Source organism: Nasonia vitripennis, chromosome 1, assembly GCF_009193385.2.
Source record: "Nasonia vitripennis strain AsymCx chromosome 1, Nvit_psr_1.1, whole genome shotgun sequence".
Classification (NCBI taxonomy): Eukaryota; Metazoa; Arthropoda; class Insecta; order Hymenoptera; family Pteromalidae; genus Nasonia; species Nasonia vitripennis.
Genome location: NC_045757.1, coordinates 14,950,186 through 14,975,372, shown reverse-complemented (window position 1 = coordinate 14,975,372; position 25,187 = coordinate 14,950,186). Strand labels below are relative to the sequence as shown.

Below are 25,187 nucleotides of genomic sequence, written 5' to 3'. Positions count from 1 at the left end.
ACAACTCGAAATTATCACCTTATCAAATAAAAGTCAAGCCGACAAATATATATCCCTCGGCCATACAAATACATCCATCACTCGCACGCACGCAATCCAACACCCGGGGGGCCGTTTGCGCATGTATCGCGATCATAGATAAATTCGCAAACGTCAATTTTGCCCGCTTCCGGGACAATCGCGAGCCTCGCTTTTTGGCTTTCCGCAAACGGCCTTTAGTGTACAATGTGCGCGCGCGAATTCCCGGCGGAATATAGCTCGCGCTCGCGCAGTTGAAATCAGCTTGTAATTACGCTTGCGCGCGAGTCAAACAAGGTTTCCCGCAATTTTCCGAGAATTATTCAAAGGGCTGCTCTACGCTGAATTTTGCGGCTGCACGACGAGGTGCATACATATATATGTACCTTATGTATGAAACATAGCGGCTATAACGTGATTAAAATATATACGGCTGTGCATCGCGCGAACTTTTGATTACAAGCGCGCGGCTTTCAATTCGACCGATCGAATTTCCGAGTGTGTGTGTGTGTGGAATATTGCGAATATTTTTCAACATTAGCTCACTCGAAATTATTATGATTTTTCGGGCTTTGAATATAACAAATAAAAATATTTGATTAAAAAACCAGTCTGAAAAATAAGCTGAAAAATTTTAAAGCCATACACACCGCTCGTATCGCTCCGAATGTTTACGAAAAACAATCAATAGCGAACTCCTCAAAATCTCTCTTTCATTCCCGCCTCCGGCAGTTTCCTCAGCGATAAGACAAGAAGTCTATCCATCTCGTTATCGCATCTCTCTCTCTCTCTCTCTCTCTCTCTCTCTCTCTCTCTCTCTCTCTCTCTCTCTTTCGCTCGCCATAGTACAACGGCTCACGCATCGGCAATACAGACCCGATTGACGCATCCCGAGTGAACGACTGGCCGCTCTCGAGTCGACGTCTATACATCGGTCCAACTCGTTTCGTTCGAGTCTTGCAGCAGTAGCAATAGTAGTGCTGGCGTGTCTATTCAGTGCCGTCGAAGAAACTCGTCCGCTGCTTTTTCGAGGCACAGGCGAGTCGACCCCGATTGCCGCCGCAGCGAGGAGAAGAAGCTCAAGTCTGCCGCCGATCGAACATGAAAGACGTTCGCAATCAGGTAAATTGGAATAGACGTGCAGATTTCGGCCGACTTTTCTGCCTTTGGAATTGGCCGGTGTTTTAATTAAGCCCGATTGTCGAGAGAGCCCCTCTGTGTGTAACGTGTATGTATGCGATTACGCGATGTCGTGCGCGGAAAGGGAGCGAAAATCGCGTTAATTATTCGCATTATGGGCACAGTTGATCGACGAATTGTTGGGCGAGAACGCGCTGATGTGCGCGCAACTAAAATTATAATTAAACTCCCGGCTGAATTGATTGAAATGTAATCAAAACTTTCTAGAAACAATGTCGCAAAGCCATTAGCGCCGTTGTGAACTGACAAACGCCGTAAAAATAGCCGATGGCGAACGTGAGCTCCGAAAAGTCGTCTACAGTCGTCAGCGATGAGAGAGAGAGAGAGAGAGAGAGAGAGAGAGAGAGAGAGAGTGAAAAAGTAAAAGTCGAGCGTCATCTCTCCGATTAGCAGCGCCGGAATATATTTCGAAGTGAGATAAGCCCGTATCTCGAGATGCTTATTGTGTACTCTTATATTTTCGTAAATACAATTTCGTCAACATTGCAGCGCACACACAGAGCTCCTCGTCTCGAATTCAGCCGCGGCTAATGAAATATTCGCTAACAACGTTTTGCGCGAGCGGCGTGCGCATTAAAATTTCGATCTACATACAATATTAAAATCCTCCGACGATAATTAAATCCTCCTGGGCTGCTCGATTTACAAAAACGATAATAAAACAGGGACGCGCGAGCATAATACTTCGATGCATAAATAAATGAGCCGGCGTAATTGATTCGTTAAAATCGCAGCATAATAATATAATAACGCAAACAGAGAGAAAGAGAAAAAAAATAATGAATGATGAAAACGCGAGCTCGTTCCGGCCGACACGGCGCAGCATATGACGCTTGATCGAGCGAGGCGTTCGCAACCCGGAAGCGCATCGAAATAGAGCTCCGACCTTTGACTCGGCTTCGTTTTGTTCGGACGCAGCGGCGCAACGACGATTCGGATCTTTCTCGTTGGCCGCCGACGCTGTTTGCACGCGGCTGACCCCTAAGTACACGATCGTACGTCTATTGTATAGCTGCAGTGATTCATTTCGGACATCGAAACGCCGGTATGTATGAAAGCTCATTAGCGCGTGCGCGCGAGGGATTTCCGAGGATAATTCCGAGGGAAAAATGAGGGGAGGATATTCGGCTGCAGAGCCCCCATAAGAGCAATATTCTCGAGTGATGCACCCCGGCGTAATTCGACTAAACGATGGAATTATGAAAATTCGCCGGAAAAATTTGCCTCGCCCGCTGGTGAAATTTCGCGTTCATCGACTGCTGTGAACGCAATCTCGCGTATATATGCAGAGGTAAACAAAGCAGGTGCAGCGCGTATTGTATTCGCCCATCCAAGCCTCTCCTCTCGATTAGTCATAAAATGTGACTAATTGCCAAGCGCAGTCCCTCGCGGCGTATACAGTATACTGCAGTCCTGCGCGCTGCAGTAGAGAGAGAATAGAAAAAAAAAAATATATATATATATATATATAGAGAGAGAGAGAGAGAGAGAGAGAGAGAAAGAGTGGGAGAATATAGTCAAAGCCCGTTAACGTCTTCACGAGGCCCGCATAACTCTCCCGAAGCGTCATTAACTGGGGCACTTCCTCGCCGCCGACGCCGCGTTTCCACGGGCATAAATTTAATTGTTCCGCGACGCGCGAGACAATGGGGCAGATCCAGTGCGGTAGATATAGCTCTCTGTAATACTCTCGGCGCAGCTCGAATTTTAATCGGCCTATCGTATATAGAGCCTCGTTATACGTTTCGATCGATAGATTTCGCTCTTTGCTTTTCCAAAAGGATAGTCGAAACAGCAAACGCCAGCGACAATAGCCCTGCGAGCGCGCGCATAAATTTTTCCTCGCTCGCGTGCCTCGACGCTCCTTGGCCCACAGTCTATACACACGCGTAAGAAGCCTCCCGAGAGCCACGCGAAGAAGACTGTACTACAGCTGCTGCAGAATTCCATACTCGCCGGAAATTCCTGGCCCTCGAAAACTCCCTCGTATACCCTCCGCCCCCGCTAGACGCTGCAGCAGAATCTCTATCAGGAGAGAGAGAGAGAGAGAGAGAGAGAGAGAGAGAGAGAGAGAGAGAGAGAGAGATAGGTGACTTCGCGGCAGACAATTTAGGAGTCATTAATTTCGAGCTCGGCGCGTATGCACGTGCCTAGTCTCTCGCTCTTGGGTCGAGGATTTATCGCGCGCGATGCGGATAAACGACGGCCGCGATATCGTCGCGCACGTACACTTTCAATTATACACACGTGTACGAGCTGTCTTCCTCTCTTTTTTCCGATCCACGCCGCGCGTTCTTCGCGGTTTTCCGCGCCGCGCGCTTACGTAATTGATTACGCGAGATCTCCGGAAGAGCCGTTCGGGACGCGAGAGTCGAATCAACGGTTTTTTTTGCACACGGCCTTTTATGTTCCAGTTTGCATTAGATGCGTCGGAGTATAATTACAGGTCGCTGCAAATTAGTCGTCGCCCGGAGAAATTTTTCATAGCTTCTTGAAGAAAGCGTCGTGAGAAAATAAAATCGCGATGAATTAATCTCCATTAGAAATCCTTCCTGCAGCCGCTCGCTCGCGCGATCCTTAATCTCGACGAAGGAAAGTAAAAAAAGGAAAAAAGTTCCAGCGCGCGATGAAACGCTTATCCGCCATCATAGTTAAATTGGAGCGAATTAAAAATTTATTTCACATTAATAAGCGCCCCTGAGAAATCGCGGAATAATTCCATTAATTTTGATCGTAATCGCATCCCGTAATTTAAATCGCAAATTATTTCACTCGTCGATTCCCCCGCAGTTCGAGAAGGACGGCTATGTCGTGCTGGAGGACTTCTTCAAGCCCGAAGAGGTGGACGAGCTCAAGTCCGCCGGCGAGGAGTTTACGACGAACCTGCCCTCCGAGAAGGACCGAAAGATCTTCAACACCGTCGACCAACAACAGGTGCGGGCGAGTCTATACCTATACTTACAGAATATTCAAAGCTTGACATTTAATCGAGAGGCACTCTGATTAACGAAGCTCGTTAATTTTACAGAGCAAGGATCGATACTTCCTCGACAGCGCCAACAAGATAAGCTTCTTTTTCGAATCGGAGGCGCTCGAGAAGGATGGCAAGCTCAAAGTTCATCCCCGCGTGTCGCTGAACAAGGTAGGCCGCGATTGATTACAATCAACACACGATATAAACGACGAAGTAATCGCAAAGCGTGACGACATGATTTACAGGTAGGTCACGCACTGCACTGGCTGCACCCGGTTTTCAAGAAGTATACCTTCAGCGAAAAGGTCAAAGACATAGCTTTTCAGCTCGAGATGATCGAACCAGCTGTCTGCCAATCGATGTACATTTACAAGAATCCGGGAATCGGATCGGAAGGTAAGAAAGCTACGCTCGTAAGTCTAAAACGAATATGTACTTTATTACAAACCTGTCTAGCTTACTGCCTACTTAGTACAAAAGACTTTGTGAGTTATCGCATCACAGTTTCGGTGCAACGGTGTCGCATAACCAAAATTTTTCGCTTAACGAAGAAAAGAAACGAAAAAACTTTCGTTTTTGTTATTTTAAATAAATAGATTTGCCTTTTTGTATTGCTGTACAACGGTATTCCTAACTTCTGCCATTATCTTATATCTAAGTGAAATGGCCTCTTCTTTAGTCTTTATTAGTTTTCGAGACTTATTAAAATAAGTTACGCCTTGCGACAAGATTCCGCTTAATTTAATGCAATGCCATTATAATTGTATAAATTGTTCAACAAAATCACATTTAAAATATTCCTATTATTTTAATACTATACTATAAGAAGGCTGATTGAAATTCATGTATTCAATTAAATTAATCGTCAGTAACTAGACATGAAGGTCAACTATAGCGAGCATTATATATCGTTTCCAAACAAAAAAAAAGAAAAGTAATCCCTCTCACACCCTAAAATGCAATAATAATAATAAACAATAAAAATCAATGAACATCTCTTCTTTACTCTTCGTAGTCATAGTACATCAAGATGCCAGCTACTTGTATACTGACCCGGTGAAACTAGTGGGTTTCTGGGTGGCTCTGGACGACGCAACACACGAGAACGGCTGCCTTTGGGTAGCCCCCGGATCACATAAGAGCGGCGTACACAGGCGCTACATGCGCAACAAAGATCCTCTCGCCCAGGATCTCCTCATTTACGATAAGTCAAATGCTTACTACCAAGCCGACACATTTCGACCAGTTGAGGTGCGCAAAGGCAGTCTTGTGCTTCTTCACGGCCAGGTCGTCCATTACTCCAACGCCAATCGTAGCGAGACTTCCAGACACGCGTACACGTTCCACGTTATCGAGACGCAACACGTAAACTACTCCAAGCACAACTGGCTGCAGCCACCCAAGGAGGGCTTTCCACTTCTCTATACAAACTAAACAAATTGCCGTTGTCTTTTTGAAAAACTCATACACCGCGGCTGTGCATTTTTATTTTCTACATCGAACATTATACGAAATTCAAAGAGTTGTAAATAAAGTTCACGTAAGCACCCACAGTTTTCGTGTCTCTGTTTTGATTTTTCACTGTTATGTGTATGTTGACTTCTTGAAACACTGATAGTTCGCCATTCGGCAGAAATGCGCCGCCAGCTCTTGAAGCTGCTCACAGCCCTTCTCAAGTTTTTGTTTCAGCAGTCGTATGCAACACAGCAAGTCGAGTGGTGTCAGCTTCGAAATCTCGTCGTATTTCGGGTCACATGCGAAGTTATTTAAAACTTCGTATAAAGTAAGGATGGCTTTGTGATTTGGTTGTATACCTTCGTCCACTATGGATAGAGTCCTAGAAAATACAACGTTTAGTTAATTTATGGCACAGTACCGCACAATTAGAATATCGCGACAACTTACATTGTTAGTACTTGTAATAATTTATTTACGTCAACGCCTATGTTCTGCTTTTCGTGAAGAGCATATCTAGGTGTTATGTATGGATGCTGTTTATTGTACGAGAAGGAGCACTGTAAACCTAAAGCCTCTGAAGCAATTCCACTAAAAACAAAAGTAACAAATTTAGTCACAATGTATGAATGTACGCCTTGAACACATTTTTTTCTATCATCAACTTACCAAGAATCTCTGGCAAAAGCATAAACTTCTTCGAAAATTTTAAAAGCAAACTCAGCTCTTCTTTCTATTTCAGCTGCGTCTTCCACTGAACCCACAGAATCTAGCAATCGTTCTTTATCCAGTTCTTCAACAGCTTTTGAGCAGCGTTGCGATAATTCCTAAATTACGTTTTTGTGTTAGCAATTGTCTTTTAAAAAACATAATTTAAATCACGCGTATTGTGATCTACTACAAAACTATATTATAATATATATATATATATATATATATATATATAAAAATATAATAAAATATATATATATATATATAATATATATATATAATATATATATATATATATATATATATATATATATATATATATATATATATATATATATATTATATATATATATATATATATATATATATATATATATATATATATATATATATATATATATAATATATATATATATATATATATATATATATATATATATATAATATATATATATATATATATATATATATATATATTATATATATATATATATATATATATATATATATATATATATATATATATATATATATATATATATATATATATATATATTCACCTCAATTTTATTTAACGATTGCATCTTCAAATCTTTGTGTTTGGAAACATCCAATGTTTGAAATACTTCGCCACATTTATCCAAAAAGAATTTGACATCCTTTAATTTTCTACCGCTTTCAGGTGCTCTATGTATACACGTCTGAAGATCACGCAGCATAGATTCTGTTCGCCTTGTAAAAGAGTCGCTAACGACAGCCATCCAATGCTTCAAGGCACATTTTAAAACAGTTAGAATCGACCACGGAGGTCGAACAATACAGTGCATTTCCCATCTATTACCGAATAAACCTTCCATTTGCATAGCTACTACCTAAAATTCGAACGAGTTTGATTTTAACTTGACTCTAAAAACTAAATCATCAAAAATCATGTATCTTGAAGTTTACCTCAGAGAGGACAGCTTTTAGCACTGCTTTTCCTTCTTCAAAAATATCATCAGCAGCAAGCAATTCTTTTTGAATAATGGAAGCATCCGCTGCATTTTCTTCTATCCTAGTATGTAGACTGTGTGATAAGAAATCCGATGTTTCAGCTGCTTTCAAATAATATGCTTTCTCTAATGGATCATCACGACCCAAAGTTGGAATATCATGTATCATTGCCTTATTGCAGAGGTTCTTATCATATGATAGAAGTACCTACATAATAATTATATATCGTTAATTACATGAATATAAACATAGAAGCATGAGAATTAATAGCTTACCGGTGATTTTGACATTTCTTTGATTTGTAAACACGTTTGCAAAATTTCGTCATCAGGGCACTCTAACATGAATTTTTCTTTATTTTTTTCGACGTCGATTGGCGATTGTCCTAAGAAGCGAGGATGTTTTGTAGTGAAATGTTTGTTTAAAAATTCAACAGCTCTTCTTGCTTTTAATTTGAGTGCATTTGATCTTGTGTGATTCTTATCATCTTTAATAAAATCGAGTTCCTAAACATAAATTGAATTTGGATATTTCTTGTATTTTATTAAGGGGCCACCACACCTTTTATATAGATATACTGCCAATGTTAATTTACGCGATCATTTGCTCCAAACTTCTAGAAAAACAAGGACTTTTATGACTTGAAAAAAATTAAAGAATGCAGATAACGGTACAATCTTTGCACGGAAGTGAGCTGGACATCATGCGTCAACGGGATTCTGGAGAAAAATATACTTCAAAGTACGCTTTCCTTCCGAGCATCTAACCTTGGCCAAAATAAACGATAAACGATCGATCTGATCTAATCCAAAATATTTGAAGTAATCTTTGCCCTAGAATTCTGTTGATAAATGCTGTCCAGCTCGCTTCCGCGCAAAGATTGTACCGTTATCTACGTCCTATAATTTTTTTCAAGTCATAAAAGCCCTCTTTGTTCTAGAAGTTGGTACACGAATTATATACGGTATAAGAAGTATAGCAAACCTGCAAAACAGTCCATGGGATAACTAAAAATGGTCTACCAAAAGCTTCAGAACGAGAATCTCTGACTTCTTCGACAAACTCCAAATTAGAGAGAAAGACGTTTGTGTCAATAACAATGTATAGAGCATTTTGCTGATCAGTAGGCGTGTCCATTGATTGCAGAGCATTGCAAGACAGTTCACCAAGTTTTTCAGCTCGTTTCCCACACACTTGATTCCTGACTGAATAGACCTGGAAAAAAGAATCGCATCGAATGTAAAACCATACTGATCATAATCAAAACTGTAATACTTAAAACGAAATCTTACTTCTGACAGAAGCCTTTCATGTTCGATAGGCTCCCATTCCATTTGTTCACAGTATACATCTGAATCTTCAATTTTGTCCAAAAGACTTTTATTCTGCAAATATTCTTCTTCATCTGCATTTATTCTTTTACTTCTATTTATTTCTAAAAGTCCACTGCTTCCAGCATAATTTTCTACAGAATGCAACCTTTGTTGAGCATTTTTATACAAAGTTGATGGTGGTGAAAACAACTTACTTTTTTCTGATGGTGAACTAGGTATATTATTATTATTATTAACATTAGATTGCCGAGCAGATTTATTAGGAGAAGGGTTATTATTTTCTGAGCTCAATCTTTTTCTCAACTTGGCCAAACGTTCATTTGCAGAGCATCTTGAATTGAAGGATTTTCTAGCACTACCTATGGTCGCTACATCTTCCTCATTTGTACTTTCATTAGCGATACTAGATTCAGATAGATCTTCATAATTGTTAATTGCTACATTGACTGATCTCTTTGGAGAGCTACTTTTAATTTGTTGAACTTTAGTAATTTTAGGCAACTTTTTAGCTGGTGTTTGTGCTGTAGGTTTATGAGATGTTGAGGGAATTCTAACCAAGGGCACTGCTGCAGCTTTTATCTTTGAACCTATGCTGGAGTCACTGTCAGACCCATTGATAATGGTGCTGCATTTGCTTACATCTGATTCGGTAGAGGCAATAGAACTAGCTCTGGTCCTTCTTTTGTTTAGAGGTGTGGAAGGTGGAGAAGACAATGAAACCACTTTAGACAGTCCTGCGGTTTGATTTTGTTTTTGATTTGGAGTTTTTGTTCCTTTCTTTTTAGCTTCCAGTGCGGCTTTCCGTTCAGCCATTTTTTCTCTGTACAGACGCATTGCGGGTGTGTCATTTTTAACTTCTTTTACTTCTGCTGCTGCAGCTTTTGGTCCTTTTGCTTTTAATATGGGACGATCCTTGGTTATTGCATGCAACAATTTGGCTGCATTTGTGTTTGTCTCATCATCAGGATAATCTTCGCTGTCAATATCTGCTTTTCTTTTTCTACCTTTCTGTGACTTTTGGCTCTAAAATGAAATAGACATTGTTTTGTAAGACTAAGCAAATGCCAAAATAACAAATTAAATAACAATGCTCTGTCAATGTCTTACCTTGTTCACTTCATCCAATGGTGCTGACCACCTGGATTCACCTGTGTTTTCATTAAAATAAAACGGCCTGTCGGGATGTTTTTTGGAAAATCGCTCTACCCAACCAGAGGGCAGCGTTACCTTTTTGGCTTTTTTAGCAATACTGAGTTTATCAGCCATATTTACCAGAAACTCTTATCTCTTTGTTTACAAAAGGTTGTGCAACCAAACTGCACCTCAAATACACATTCTTACGAACTATTTATATTAACTCGACGTTACAGTTGCTTTATTTGGATTAAATTACATTGATGATTTAACTTTAAACTGCTAACAATTTAGTTAGAATAAACGCTATAAGAGTGACGTGACATCACGATGATGCACACGCACGTACTGACCATGAAGAAAGCTGAAAGACGAGAACGTAAATAAGTTTTTTCCTAGAAACGGCGGACCACGTGATAGATTATTTGACCTCCACACCGACCGCGCATGCGCGCATAGTACCAAAGTTAAAAATCAAAAAAAAAAAGGCGCAATTATTTAAATAATGTCAGAAATATGAAGGATTAATAACTATATTTTAGAGGAAATAAGGGTTGTATAAATGAAAATAAATGCAAAAAATTGGTATAAACAATGTATTTTACATAAGATACTCCGACATCGAAGAAAGCGAGAATTAATGAACAACGTCGTTGCAGTCAAACGCAGCCGCATCATCGTTCCCGATGTTGCACAACGTAATTTTAATAATAAATAAGTATGAAATGTAATTAATGGCTATTTACAAAATACGCAAATGGCAAATAATCGATAACGGGCGAAGATCTGCATCCTTTATATTTCGCTCTATACTCCATAAATTCCTTTTCCTCGTACGTCGCGATCTGTCGCCCATATTAAACCATACGCCATCGACGTCACGCTTAATACTATTGAACGATTCTTTTTATTTAATTTTGCTTGTTGAATTCTAATATACACGAGGACGTAGCGATGCGCGCTTCGCTCTGTACAGGCGCTTTCGCGATTTTTGGTCCGCACGTCCTCGTGTTGCACGCCGTTGTCGGCGGCTGGAATTTTTTTACTTTTTGTCTAGTTGAATTATCAGAAAGAGATTGACGCTCCTCTTCATTAAAAGCTACTTAATGTAGGCGTGAACGCGCGGAGCACTAGCAATGAGCTGGCTTCGACTGGCTATTACTGTTTTTATCACAAGTATCATGCAAGAAAAACAAAATATATATTACATTTCATGAGCTGATTATTTTAAAATAAAAGAAATAAAACAAATCTTCATTTTAAGACGCATAAATTATCTATCGTGTACTTGCATTAAAATTAATTCTCGTGAACAACCTTAATGAAATAGCCGTTAGAAACCATCTTTTTGCAGTATACCATAACGTGCCACATGTGTATATACATATATATATATATACTAGGCGCCAAATATTCGCTACGCTACAAGTTTTACGTTATCCATATGTAATGTATTTTAAAACAAATGAGCCAGGACGGGCCGAGTCACCACATTAAATCTCGTGTTTGTTTTATTTTTCTATAATTTACTCTTTTTTTATTTTACTACGAATTCTATGCAATAAATGCATTAAAGTAAGTTTAAAAAGTCTGTCATCGCTTTTTCGCATACATTCATTGATTCATAAACATCGATAAAACGTTCAGCTGAGAAGCAAAAAATTCGCAAATTAATATTTATGATTCCTTCTCTACGAGAAAGAGATTTAATAAACGGTAGTGAAAATTCTACTATCGCCTATTAAAAAAAAAATTGTTCGATATTCTCTTATAAGATATTCCGTATTTATATTGTGAGTAATGATTGTGAAAAATGACAAAGAGAATCACTACCTGACACTTAGTGTACAATTACTTTGCCTATTTTTAATATTGAAGCACGATCTCATGCATCAATATTCATTACATAGCAAACAATTCTCAAGAAAAAAATGAAGTTATAAAAATTTGTCAAAATATATATAGTATTATTTTTAAAAAAATGTTTATTATAACATTTCCTTTTAAGGATAACAGAGACCAACACTTGAAACTCAATAAACTTTGAAGTCATCTCTTATTCATCCTTTTATCACACTATCTTCCACAATTTCGTTATCCGCGCACACATACATACAAAAAATGAATCACGTACACCCTCAAAATCTTTGCTGCCCTATTTATTTCGCAGATTATTTTTTCTTTTTTTTACGGAAAAGAAGAGAAAAATAATTATGAAAGGAACGGTCCAACGAAAAGAGTTACGGGCGCGAGACTGAGACAAAAAATATCACAGTATTCAGAATCGCGAAGTTACGCTATAGGCCGTTTCCGGCTTATTTTTGCATATACACCGTCGAGATTTTGTTTTTGCTTTAGTCGGTTGTTAATTTTTCTTGATTTTTAAACTCTCTTAGTTATCGCGTGACATTAGTCGATTTCAAATTTTATTCTTGAAATCGAGAAAGAAGCAAGTCATTTTATTTAGCTATGTTTATGATTTTTTCTGCATGCATGTTTTGTCTATATGAAACGCTTTGCTAATAAATGGCTAAGAAGGTTTCTGCGAATGAATACTGTTGGCTTTTAATCTATATAAGTGTAATCACGTTTACCGTTATGAGCAGAAACGTATAAGATGCGTGTAGAAAAGTCAACGATGACAATACAATGAGTCAAATTTACAGTGACGATGATTCGCAGTAAGTCATTATATATACTTTGAGTATACATATCTTAATCTTTAATATACTATGTGTATGAGTTATTTCTCCGGAGAAAAGTAGTGTGGTTTAGAGGTACATCTCCAAGCTTTTAACAAAATATAATTTGACTTTACAATTCAAATACAATATCTTGTAACACAAATTGGAAAATCGCTTGATTCCGATTTCAGTCTACTGTTACCGTCATCGGTGAAAATAGCAAATATGCGTCAATCCTGAAGCGAAGACAAGGAGAGCAATAAAGATAGAACTTAAGTGCGAAAAAGCTCACACGCGTGCTCACAACGAAGATAACACTGTCGACGAGTGACTCGACCTGTAAACTCTGGCATGACGTATTTTATCCCCCGTCACACACACGTAATAACAAATTCTTAATTCTTTTTCTCATTAATATTCGGATGATAATAACTGATTGCACTTTATTCTCGCAAAATATGTAACGATAACTGAGGAACGATCGAGCCTACATTCTACTCGGAGACACTTAATAACCATCAAAATTTTCGTACGTCTCTTAATGCTACTTTATACTGGCTCTCTCTCTCTCTCTCTCTCTCTCTCTCTCTCTCTCTCTCTTTCTCTCGCACACAGTCACTATCACTTTCACGACACCTCTTCATTACAATTTACAACTGTTTATCGCATTAGCTATCTGGTTACATATAAAAAGAAACTGACGTGTGTTTTACTCATTTCCTTGCGTCGAACCTGCGAAGCCGCTAAATGCTAGTCTCTTCTTTCAAAATTAGCCCCTTGATCCTCTAGCGTGAGTTCACTTTTCGCGCAATTGTCACTGTGAACTATAGCAAACTTTCCTTAAAAACAGTGGCTTAAAACACGATATTTGTGCAGCACTATTGGCAATGAAGTACTCAGATTCGATATAGATTATAAACGATCACGGGTGAATGCAGTCAAGCAACTAGCGAGTAGTGCATTTCACGCAAGAGAAGGAGCAGTCCTAAGAGAATTGCATGGTTTCGAAAAACTGTCGTGGTGACGCTGAGAAAAACAGCAACATAGCCTTCGTGCACTTTCAGCGCAGCAGCAAGAGCGACACATCCGAGAACGCCGAGTGGTCTGCGTTCGTCCTCATCTATTGCGTAGGCGGCTGCGGTTCTGCAGGCACATTAGGGTTCGGGTAAGGTGGTAAGAAGGAGTAGTTGGGATAGGGTGGCGGAGGTGGGTGAGGGAATGGTGGATAGTAATTTGAGGGATGAGAGGCTGGCGGTGGCGCGTAGCTCCTCTGCAGGTACGGGTCGGCAGCTGGTGGCGGTGGTCCATGGAAGGCCGAATACATGCGCGCGTAATCTGCGTTATACGAAGGGCCCCCGTAGGCTGGATAACCGGGTGCTGCTATAAATATAAATATCTATTAATAATAACTGAACTCTTCTTAATTTATGGAAATAAATTTGTAATGAACGTCCTACCTCCTGCAGAATAAGCTGCAGAGCTAGCAGGCGCAGGTGGATAATGCTGCGAGTACGGGTCGTAAGGTGTCGGCGGATACGGTCCCGGTGGATACGCCGGCCTGACGCTCGACGGATGACTGAAAGCCGTGGGCACGTGAGGATCGTCCCGGACAGGCGTCGGTGTACTGCTGGCATTGGCACTGCTCGGATGAGACGCATGCGATGGTTCGATGGATTTGGCGGCGGGCGTCTCGGGTACCTCAGAAGCGTGGCTGTTCTTCGATGGCATTGCATTGACTCTCGAATAGGCCGTCGAGGGAGATTCGTTGCTCGGCTTTGGCGTCTCTTCTGCGTGCGCTGGTTTCGAATGTTGGACTGGAGCTGGCGGCGGTTGAGGTGCTGGACTTGTCTCTGGGGTTGCTCGAGGCAAATTTGTCGCTGTATGAGGAGGTGGTGCAGGTGAAAAATATGAGCCGTACGGATCAGTGAGAGGCCTTGATCTCGGATCTGCGTAGTCGTAATATATTGGAAACTGCGCGTATTGATAACCCTGAGTCAATCCGTGTGTTGGATCACTGGAGATTGGCGGCTCGCGATGTCCAGTGGCTTCAACGGATGTAGGCTTCGATCTGGATGGTGCGGAGATTGTTGGCGACGGCGTCACGGGTGGCGACGTGAGATTAAGATTGCTGCCAGGATTATTGTGATTTTTACCACCGCTCAAGATAATGTCAGATGTTACTCGCGGAACGCCACCGCTATGTTGCGATATTGGACGAGGTTGCGCTCGAGTCGGTTGTGGATGTTGCGGAATCGGCTGATGGACCGGCTGATGTTGGTGCGGATGATGTTGCTGTTGAACAGGATGAGGATGATGTTGGTGCAAATGTTGATGTTGCGAATGCTGATGTTGCGGATGCTGGTGCTGTGACGGATCCTCGATAATGATTTCATCACTACCATCCGCCTTTTTGTTCTTTGGAAAACCGGGTCTGTTCATTTCGAATTTCTTCTGTGCGTTTACTTTCGGATCGATCATGTACATATCGCGATCCTGGGGTGTCCTTATACCCTGAGACCTGGCTGAAGACGAATGAATAGGAAAATTCGGAGTCATTTTATTCTCCATCATCGGCCTTGGCATATTTGTATCCGTATCTGAGTTTGATCGGCGACTGGATGGGCTGTACTCAGAGTTGGAACCGGATTCGTTTACCACATCCTCGATGCGCACCTCCTCAACTCTCTGCTCAGAGCGCACCCTTTGGCCGTCTGATGAGTTCGAGTTTTCACCCATTGAGGCAAAATCGTTCGAGTTGTCTTGTTTTTGTTTATTTATCCTAGAGAGCGATACTTGATTCGCATTGATTTGACTTGAGTAGGGTTTTGCAGCTGCGGTTGCCACTGGCTTGGTTCGTTTCGCAACTTCCTTCTCTCCAAATGGCCGGTAGTTAACGCCGGTTTTGACTAACGAACGATTTTGCTGGGTCTGAGTGTTGGATGTTGATGATTTGGGTATTATAGAGATTGCAGCGTTGTTGCGTAATGGAAAGCCGATCTCTTTGTTGTTAGTATTTCTCTGCGGTAATGGGGCTACACCTATTACAAAAAATAATTATATGCATGTTTCGAAATTTGTGAGATGATTGAGTTACCAGACAAATAATTCTTACTCTTCTTTTGCGGTTCCTCGTCTTTCTTCTGTTGGTTGATCTTCAGAGCAGTCCTGATAGCAATAATCTTACCAGACTCCAGCTGCATGTAAATACCTTTGGGACTCTTTAGCACCATGACTTTTTGGCCGGCCTTCAAAACGATACTGCCTTTATCAGGTGAATTTGTAGGAATCACCACATCTAACGGCAGAGTCATTTCCTGCGCGCTCATGCCCTGTCTCTGCCATACTTCAGCAGGGATCCACCTGCTGCCACTTGGATTGCGAGCGTTTAGGCCATCAGCACCACGTTGCTGCATGGGCCTCACCGAAGCGACAGGTTTGGATGCTGGTCCGCTTCCATCTCCACGAATTTGTCTAATCTGGAGGCTTCCTGATTGTACAGAAACTAAAAACTCATCAGTTTGTAACCCAATTCTATGTAGGGGATTGGAAATTTTGCTAAACTACTTTTGAAAAAATTTGACACAAATAAATAAAAATTGAAAAAAAAACATTTATGCCAAATTTATAATTAACTATTGGTAAAAATCTGAATTACCTCTAGCCGCAGTATTTCCTGGCACGTAGTTATAACTCGGTCTCGAGCAATTAGCAGCCATTTTCTCGAGCTCGTAACCTCTTCTAGCTAGTCTCTTCTCTGCCTGGCTGAGCTTCTTATCTTTACGATCGACAAGTAAACTCTCATGGTGAAACGGTTGCTTCGTAAGTAGCGACGAGTGCTTATCCAGCAGTATGTGCATGACTTCATCTGGGTACTTATCCTTTGCATCGGAGAAGTCCTGCACCTGACTGTCTTCTTCCCAGTCCCATGAAAGCGTCGTTGCTTCCTTAAGAGATAAATGTGCGTCAGGGTTACACTGATCCACTACTCGATCGGCCATACCCTGCTTACTGATCTGCCTGTCATAGATCTTTCTTTCCAAACAGTTATCAGTGACCAAACGGTACACGTAGCAATTTTTCTGCTGACCGTACCGATAAACTCGGCAAACCGCCTGGGTATCATGGCAAGGGTTCCAAGAGGCATCGAATACAATGGCTCGGTTTGCTCCCACTAAATTGATACCCAGTGAACCAGCGCGGGTAGATACGAGGAACAGGTGCACCTTTGGATTTACGTTGAACTCGTTGATGAGCTTCTCGCGCTCGAGCGCACTAGTACTTCCATCCAGTCTGTAGTAATTTACATTTTTTGCCCATGATTCAGTCTGCCCGTCGGCATACTTAAAAGGGTTTCTCGCTAAAAAGTCCTCTATAAGATTCAGCGTGAAAAGGGATTGGGAAAAAGCGAGAACGCGATCGCTTAGTCGAATAGCTTCTTCGAGTATACAGAAGAAGATGCTCATCTTTGCAGAAGCGTCAATCATACCTGGCACGTAGCCTTTCATGAGTTCGTAAGCCCAATCGTACGGAATACCAGGATCATCTTTAATGTTGCCCATTGCTGCGATAATTCCAGGCGAGTTTTTCTCTTTGTCCGTTTCGTCTTTTAAAATTATTTCATCGTCAGATTTGTCATCCTTTTCCTTATCTTTCTCTATTGAATTATCTTTTTCCGCAGTTTCGTCTTTCTCCTTTTCTTCTTCCTTGGTTGGTAATACACTTTCTCCAGCGCCTTGATTATTATGCATAGTATTGGGAACAGCTGGCGTCGGATTCACTGAGTTGTTGTACGGCGCTGGCGGTACGTTATTTGTTTGTGGAAGGGCTTGATTTTGGGCACCATGAGGTGCATTAGGATTATTAGCCTGAACAGGATTCTGGATATGCTGACCAGGCACCATTTGCTGTGGCGGTTTTTGATCGGGCATATTATTCGCCGGATAGTTTTGATACTGATTTTGTGGATTCTGTTGGGTCTGTTGACCCTGCTGATTTTGCTGATTCACTTGATAATTTCCAGATGCAGCAATGTTGCTTTGGCTATACTGATTATTTTGATACTGATTGGCGTTCGGATCATTATAATACGAATCATTCTCATAGTTTCTCTGCCAATACTGTTCCTGGCCCTGAGCAGGTTGTTGTTGACTGTTTGGAATCTGGCCAGTCGTGGGCGTTTGAGCAGTCGTGGACGGATAGGACTGAGGTTTGGTAGGCGTCACCGAATAACTGCCACCAAGATTCTGCGTGTTTTGAGAATATCCGTGCTGTTGCTGTTGCTGCTGCTCGTTTGGATCCACAACCTTGTTCCGAGACTGCGGATTTGGAGGATAAGTCATAGACTGATTTTGTGCATGAGAAGCTGGTTGACTCTGCTGAGCATTAGGCGGGTAACTCATCGGCACTTGATTAGTCGGCGTTGTCGGAGCAGACAGACTAGGCGGGTATGTCATGGGGGCCGATGGAACTTGCTGTTGCTACGTTACAAGAATTATGATTAGGTGTAGAATTATTTATTCAACGAATTTTTAAATTAATTTTAAAATCAATGCATACCTGTTGGGTTAGTGTGAATCCAGAAGTGTGTTGATTGTACCCATGTTGCTGATGCTGTTGTGGCGGCTGAAGCTGCTGCTGGTGTTGCGGTTGCTGCTGTGCTTGATTGCCTGAGGGATAGCTAGGGTTCTGCAGTTGTTGATTATGATACTGCTGCTGCGGCTGTTGATGCGGCTGCGGCTCATTAGGGTATCCATGTTGCTGGCTCTGCTGATTGGTGATTCCATAACCTGAAGTTTGGCTCTCTGGCACATTCTGGTATCCCTTTATCTGATTTTGAGGAATATTAGCCTGATAGCCATGCTGCGACTGTTGTTGCTGCTGCTGTTGCTGAACAGGTGACAGCTGCTGCTGAGTAGACGGTGGCTGCTGCTGTTGCTGATTCTGGTTGTATCCCATACCTGGTGAGACTTCCATCGGATTTGACGTGCCAGCTTGATTAACTGGATATCCATGCTGTTGATTTGGCATTGTTGGAGCGCTCTGTGAATTGGGCTGTTGAGCAGCTTGACTTGGATATGGTTGATGCGTTGAACTGGGCATTGAAGAGTTCTGCAATTGTTGACTCTGCGGAAAACCGTTGGCATTTTGCTGATGATTGTTCATATATCCTTGCGTAGCACTTGGCATAGTCTCATTTGAAGGAGCTTGTTGTCCAGTAGCTGGATAATTCATCGCATTATTTTGCATCGGTTGAGCAGTTGTGTTGTAACCTTGAGTTTGGTTCTGCTGGGGATACGAGCTGTAGTCAGTCATTCCAGTTTGATTAGAAGCTTGATTTACTTGATTCTGAGTCTGAAAGTTGGACTGCTGTTGTGATTGCTGCTGCTGGTTCGACATCGGCTGGTAATTTTGTCCCTGATTCATGTTTCCAGGGTAGTTTCTGTCACGTTCCTGGTACGGATAATTTTGACGTGGAAAACTACCAGTAGCACCGGCTATTGCTTGGCTCTGGTCCGGTCGGAAGTTAGGTGCATTAGAAGTTGGACTTATCCCTGTAGGCGAAGGTCCTGAAAATCTTTGCCCAAGGCTCCCAGCACCTGCTGTGGAATCGTTTGCCGTCATGTTATAATTTTGCTGGGCTTGGTACTGTTGATGTTGCGGCTGCTGTTGATGCTGTGGCGGCTGCTGTTGAAGCTGTGGCGGCTGCTGTTGATGCTGTGGCGGCTGCTGTTGATGCTGTGGCGGCTGCTGTTGATGCTGTGGCGGCTGCTGTTGATGCTGTGACGGCTGCTGTTGATGCTGTGGCGGCTGCTGTTGAAGCTGTGGCGGCTGCTGTTGATGCTGTGGCGGCTGCTGTTGATGCTGTGGCGGCTGCTGTTGATGCTGTGGCGGCTGCTGTTGATGCTGTGGCGGCTGCTGTTGATGCTGTGGCGGCTGCTGTTGATGCTGTGGCGGCTGCTGTTGATGCTGTGGTGGCTGTTGATGCTGAGGTGGCTGTTGGTGCTGTGGTGGCTGTTGGTGCTGTGGTGGCTGTTGGTGCTGCGGTTGCTGTTGATGTGGCTGCGCTTGATTGTTATCAGAATAGTTAGAATTCTGTGAGTAAGATGGATAATTCTGGTTTCCAGTTTGCGGATACTTATGATTTTGGTTGGCATAATAGTCATTGTATTCGCCACCGTGATAGTTAGGCGTGCAATCGTCTGGGCGATAGTTTTGATATCCAGTATGCTGCTGCGTTTGCTGTTGCTGTGGTTGTTGTTGCTGCTGCTGCTGCTGATAATTATTTTGTGCATTTGTATGAGGAAATCCAGGAGCATTAGCCACTGGGGCTGGCAGCGCTGGAGGATTGAAGTTCGAAAATCCTTGTTGCTGCTGTTGTTGTGGCTTTTGTGGATCTGCTTCTGGATTCTCATTGGACATGCTTGTCGAATTCGGTTGCACACTAGCCGCTGGTTTGTTCTTTGCATTAACTTTTTTACCTTTCTTAGACTCCCCCTTTGATGCTCTCGGTTTAGTAGCACGTTTCGCTCCAGTAGCTCCGGGCGCCTTATCGCCTATGGTTTCCTCCAAATCCAGATCATCTTCTTCATTAGCCTGTTTTTTCTTTAAGAAATGATAGAGTATATCCGGATGATTCCAGATTTTACAGCAGACAGCAAAAGCCTTTAGCGGGTTGGGAACTGCACGAGTCTTCACTACCTGGTTCATGAAGGTGTCATAGAGTTTCCGCTGATGCGGCGTCATGCGGACAAGTAAAATATACTCCTCTTTTCGGGGCAAAGACACCTGAAGCACAGAGTGAGATCGTCGCTGTACGAAACCCTCGAGTAGCGCGTGAAGCACGTGAGCCCGGTATCGCATCAGTCTTATGTCCTGAGGGGTCGAATCTATACACTGACCATTCTGGATTGGACGTTCAAACATGTTACAGAACTCACTTTTTGTACCTAAATAATTTGGACGAACAAAGTCCACCATGCACCAATACTCCAGCAGATTATTCTGCAGCGGGTATCCAGTCAATACGATACGTCGCTTAGTGCGCATCTGCTTCAAAGCCAAACTAATACTTGCATGAGAATTTTTTATGCGATGACCCTCGTCACAGATTACCAGATCTGGTCCAGGATTTACTAGTGCAGAATGCATCTCATCCAAAAGAGGTTTATTCTTGTCTTCTTCTTCAACGTCAACCAATGGATCTTTAAACGGCTGAGGCTGACCACGTTTTCGCTTGGCCTTATTCGGTTTCTTCAGAGAAAGCTGCCTGTAAAGCTCATATCCAATGAGAAGTACTCCGCCTACTTTTTGCCATTCGCGGATGACGCGTGCTCTAGCCGCCATAGTTTTATGAGAATCGTTTAGAATATGAAGACTGAAATGTCTCGGGCGTATTTCTACATCAGGAGAAGCATCGACGCTAAAGGGTGTCTTAACGGTCTCCTCTTTTTTCTCGTTTGTGTTTTCTTTCTTCGGTTCCTCTGAATCCTTCTTTAGCTCCTCTTTGATCTCTGTCTTTACGTTCAATTGGTTGCAGCCGTTTGCTCCTTGCTCAGGTGGTAAATTGTTCTCTTTTTTAATTTCTTGCCCGACAGGTCTCAGTGGCTGCTGTTGTCCCCCATAATTTGGATAGGGCATATTAGGATTCACACCGTATCCTGGATACATCTGCGAGGCACCGTGAGGATTCATACTGGAATGCATGTTAGGATCCATGCCAAGATATCCTGGATGCTGCATACCAGGAGGATGCTGTACGCCGGACGGATGCTGCATACCAGGAGGATGTTGTATACCGGACGGATGCTGCATATTCGGTGGATATCCTGAGTACTGTGGCATTCCCCGATTGTCCACGCCGTAAGGATTCATCCCTTGATTCATTTGCTGCGGGTGGCAAGTTGGTTCGGTCTTGATAGGATAACCTCCAGCTCCTGCATACGTGGGGCCGTATCTCGGGTCGTACATAGAACCAGGAGGTCCATAAGGAGGAACTAAATTCGGATTGTAGCCATGATGTGCATACGGATTGTTCTCAGGCATGATCCCTGGAGGATGATGCTGACTGGCTGAATCATGCTCAGACCCGGGTTTCGACATGTACGACACATCGCTCTGATTACTCTCTTCTTTTATAGCAGGCTTTTCCTCGATCTTAGGCTTGTTAGGATCTTCGTAAGGCAGCCACATGTTAAACTCGGCTAGCCAGTTCTGCAGCGTGTTGATCGGCATAATGCAAAGTACGGTTTTTGAGGTCGTGCAACGAAAGAATATATCGCAAAAACTGGCGACCTGAAGTGTCTTGCCCAAACCCATACTGTGAGCGAGAATACAACCGAAGCCAGAACTCGTTTTGAACCTCTCAATGCTTTCAACGATGTTGTCGTAAAGGAAGCGAATGCCACCGATCTGGTGAGGTTTGATGATACGGGCGACCTGCGGCGCCAGGAAAACATCAGGCTCGTCATCGGGATGGCCTACGTTTACTGTAATTCAAACGATATTAATAAAATATATGTTTACCAAAACTATCTCAGCCCTAATAATCGACAATTTATTTAATTACCTAATACTCTGCCCTGTTCATCCGGAATGTTGTACCGATCGTTCGTGTGCATACCCGAGTTGCTAGGGTCATCTTCGTTGTCAGTCTCCTCAACTTCACTAGGATCGCTCAGGACGATACAGTCATCATCCGAACTCTCACTGGAACTTGATATCGTAACAACATCCTTGCCCTTTGCCTGCTTCTGTCCACTCAAGCTGCCCGACAGTTTTCTCGCTTGCTGTATTTGTTTCTCGTGAATAATAGAATCTTCGGCGTCGGGATCAACGTCCGACAGATCCGAGTCTGTGTAGTACTCGAGGTGCTCGATCGGCTCCTTCTTCGGCACCACCGGCGAAATGCTCACCGACGGCGTCATCATACGTATCCGCTGCTGCACAGTCGGTGCTGCATTGTTTTTGGGTGGAACACGAGAGATGGAAGTCTGAGCGCCTTGATATCCACCGCGACCTCCTCGTTGATAACGCGAGCTCTCGGCCATAGGACGGCGTGGGACGACTCCAGCTTGCTGACCGACCGATGCCTGACCACCTGCTGCTGCGCTGGAGTTTACCTTCAGCATCACGGTGTTGGGCAAGCGAGCCTTGAGTTTTTGATAAATGATATAGATTAAGTTTGATAATTGAGATTACTTTGTTATATATTTTTTTTACTGTCCCATCGTTTTTTATGATTCTAAACTAATAGATTCTGTATACGTTATACCAAATTGCAGGGATACGCAAAGTGGTATAACATCAGTGTGGGCATAAATTGTTTTGACATATATAAATATTATAAATATTGATTAATTAATAGATAATATTAAATTTTGAATATAAATTGCACCTCCTGTTGTAAACAAGAGGCAATAAATAATACTCAATTCATCAAGTATTGCCCACCTCTTCTGAATCTTCTAAATTTTGATTGCTTCGCAGGAGGCTAGTGCCTCTGTTAGTCTGTCGCCGCTGTACCTCTCTAATGATCCTCTGTTGCTCCTGAACGCGCCTTAACCGTTCCATCTCCTGGCGCTGAGCTGAAATCGTCGCCTCGTCCAGTTGCGTCTCGTCCATCACCTCTCGGATGTTCCGCCTCATATTCGACATCTTCTTGTCGCTCTTGGACTCCATATCGTTGGGGGCCTCGGTACCGTCATCTTTTTTCTGCTTCTTCTTGGCTGGGTCCAGATCGCTGTCGTGCTCTATTCGCCGTTTACCGTTGCCGTCCATGCTGTCCTCCTCGCCCGAGCGGGACAAGGATTTCTCGTCGTCCTCGTCATCGTCGATCTTGCCAAGGAGATCTGACTCTGAGACTTCCTGGCCTTCTATGGGTGCACCTATATTAAAATAACAACAGATATTGTACATGGCAAATACTTTGGCAGAGTGTGATCTTAATTAACATTAAGAAGATTAGGGCATGCGTACCTTCTAAAGGTAATGTGTCTAGTATATTAACTGAATCTATCCCTATGTCTTCATCCTCCTCCTCTTCTTCTTCATTATCATCCGATGGAAGAGAGCGTATGTGCTGCCTCTCAGACTCCATCCTAACTCCTATGTGCGAGTCAATAGTGTCGTCCAAATCCATGTCGTCTGCCGAGCCTTCAGTTCTGATTTCCTCAATCTCGTCAGTTCTCATAGGTTCCACAGCCTTCTTTCTCCTTCCATTCTCAGACCTATCCCCATTAGAATCCTCAGAACAGTCTTCATTGCTGGTCTGGCGACCATCCATTATTTCTTGAGACCCTACTTCCTTACCATCCGGCTGAGCTTCCTCGGAAGGTTGGACAGTGTCTCCCTTCGAGACTGGCTCTATGGTAACATCTCCAGGGTTTGTCAAGCAATTATCAAAGCTATTGGACATGTTGCTTGAGCTTGTTAAAATTGTCCATGGTGCATTGACAGTGTTCTACCGAATCACTCTTTGACATTCTTCTCAAAGGCCATCCTGTAAGCGAATCACTGATTTAACAACTATTTTAGCAGACCGCAAGAAGAAAATATCAGTTGAAACAATTTCGGAGTACTGCATCATAATATTGAAAAATTGCTTTGAAACAAGCTCTAATTACACACAATTGCAACCGACCGACAACGAGCAACCACCGCACTGGCAAAACACGAGCACGAGAAACTTACCCTCGCATATGAGTGAATCTAGTCGAGCCGATCACCAGCAAAAATTACAGCTGCAGGAGCTCAGCGCGCAAACACTCTCGACTTCGTCGCACAGTCCGCGCACTCGCTCCTCGGGTATATAAACAACGGAGCTCAGTGTCTACCTGCGACTAGCCGCGGCACACTAGAAGAAGTTCGATCTCCGAAGCATCAGCCCCGCGGCGAGAATTAAAGGGCCCGAAGCAGCGAAATCCGGAGGAGCGGACAGCGCCATGGCGTCCTTGTTCTCGTCGGCGGCGGCTCCTCGACTCTATACTCGCTCTCTCGCGCGAATGTGTACACACAGTCGAGCGCGCGATTCACACGGACCTGCGCACACTTGCGCGCACAGCAGCAGCCGCAGCAGCAGCACCAACAGCACTCACCGAGCGAGACAGAGCGAGCTCGCGACTCTCGCGAGAGTTCGTCGTCCTTAGGGCAGGGGCCAGGGAACCCTAGTACGACGACGGCGACGCGTCGAACCTGATGCACGCGCCACACGGCAAATGTCCCTCCGAGATAACGAGCCGCGCTCACGTAATAACCAGAGCCGAACCTGTATATACCCCCGAGTGTGCGGGTAGGTACATGCATATGATAGCTACGCTGCTCGTCGTCGGCAGCGGGCTGTCGCCGCCATCTTGTACCGCGAGGGACTCGACGACGGATTAACAAACTACGCTGGCATGTAACTGTGATGCTCTCCTCCGGCGTCTACTGCTCGGACCTATATGGTTTCCGGTGCTGCTACAGCAGCCGCAGGTAGCTGCGATGGTGTGGACGTTTTCGGGGAAGGGAGCATGCCTGCGAGCTTTCACTACCTGTATTTTACTCGATTGCGGGGGAGAAGCGCCACCAATCGTCTCTATGTGTATAGGATATATAGTTGTTCATCCACCCCGGCGACCAAAGCGCTCGTTATGTTTACATACAAACAATATGCGATGCGATATATTCGGGGACACCCCCACCCCCCCC

General features: G+C 43.2%; 3 protein-coding genes across 8 annotated transcripts; 1 reads left to right on the top strand and 2 right to left on the bottom strand.

Moving 5' to 3' along the window:
• Window positions 1-880: 880 nt before the first annotated feature.
• LOC100120956 (phytanoyl-CoA dioxygenase) lies at window positions 881-5,745 on the top strand. The gene is made up of 5 exons (XM_016990039.3): window positions 881-1,140; window positions 4,009-4,152; window positions 4,247-4,360; window positions 4,438-4,588; window positions 5,208-5,745. Exons 1-5 carry the CDS (start codon window positions 1,120-1,122, stop codon window positions 5,624-5,626), a joined length of 849 nt encoding a protein of 282 aa, XP_016845528.1. The 5' UTR covers window positions 881-1,119; the 3' UTR covers window positions 5,627-5,745.
• LOC100678611 (transcriptional protein SWT1) lies at window positions 5,176-10,232 on the bottom strand. Of its 2 annotated transcripts, XM_031929052.2 has the most exons (10): window positions 9,793-10,232; window positions 8,880-9,708; window positions 8,644-8,816; window positions 8,336-8,566; window positions 7,627-7,857; window positions 7,307-7,558; window positions 6,919-7,230; window positions 6,317-6,474; window positions 6,098-6,238; window positions 5,176-6,029 (listed from the first exon to the last, which is right to left on the bottom strand). In XM_031929052.2, exons 1-10 carry the CDS (start codon window positions 9,949-9,951, stop codon window positions 5,777-5,779), a joined length of 2,739 nt encoding a protein of 912 aa, XP_031784912.1. In that variant the 5' UTR covers window positions 9,952-10,232; the 3' UTR covers window positions 5,176-5,776. The 2 variants fall into 2 exon arrangements, with proteins under 2 accessions (XP_031784912.1, XP_031784908.1); XM_031929048.2 differs by having other exon boundaries at window positions 8,644-9,708.
• A 169-nt stretch (window positions 10,233-10,401) lies between these two features.
• Window positions 10,402-24,506, bottom strand: LOC100121005. 5 transcript variants are annotated; one of them, XM_031928994.2, is made up of 9 exons: window positions 24,192-24,506; window positions 23,478-24,000; window positions 22,953-23,386; window positions 22,069-22,651; window positions 18,060-21,988; window positions 16,159-17,980; window positions 15,616-16,005; window positions 13,961-15,541; window positions 10,402-13,883 (listed from the first exon to the last, which is right to left on the bottom strand). In XM_031928994.2, exons 2-9 carry the CDS (start codon window positions 23,914-23,916, stop codon window positions 13,624-13,626), a joined length of 9,438 nt encoding a protein of 3,145 aa, XP_031784854.1. In that variant the 5' UTR covers window positions 23,917-24,000; window positions 24,192-24,506; the 3' UTR covers window positions 10,402-13,623. The 5 variants fall into 5 exon arrangements, with proteins under 5 accessions (XP_031784854.1, XP_031784858.1, XP_008209219.3 ...); XM_031928998.2 differs by having other exon boundaries at window positions 10,402-13,880; XM_008210997.4 differs by having other exon boundaries at window positions 15,616-15,990.
• Between the last annotated feature and the right edge of the window lie 681 nt (window positions 24,507-25,187).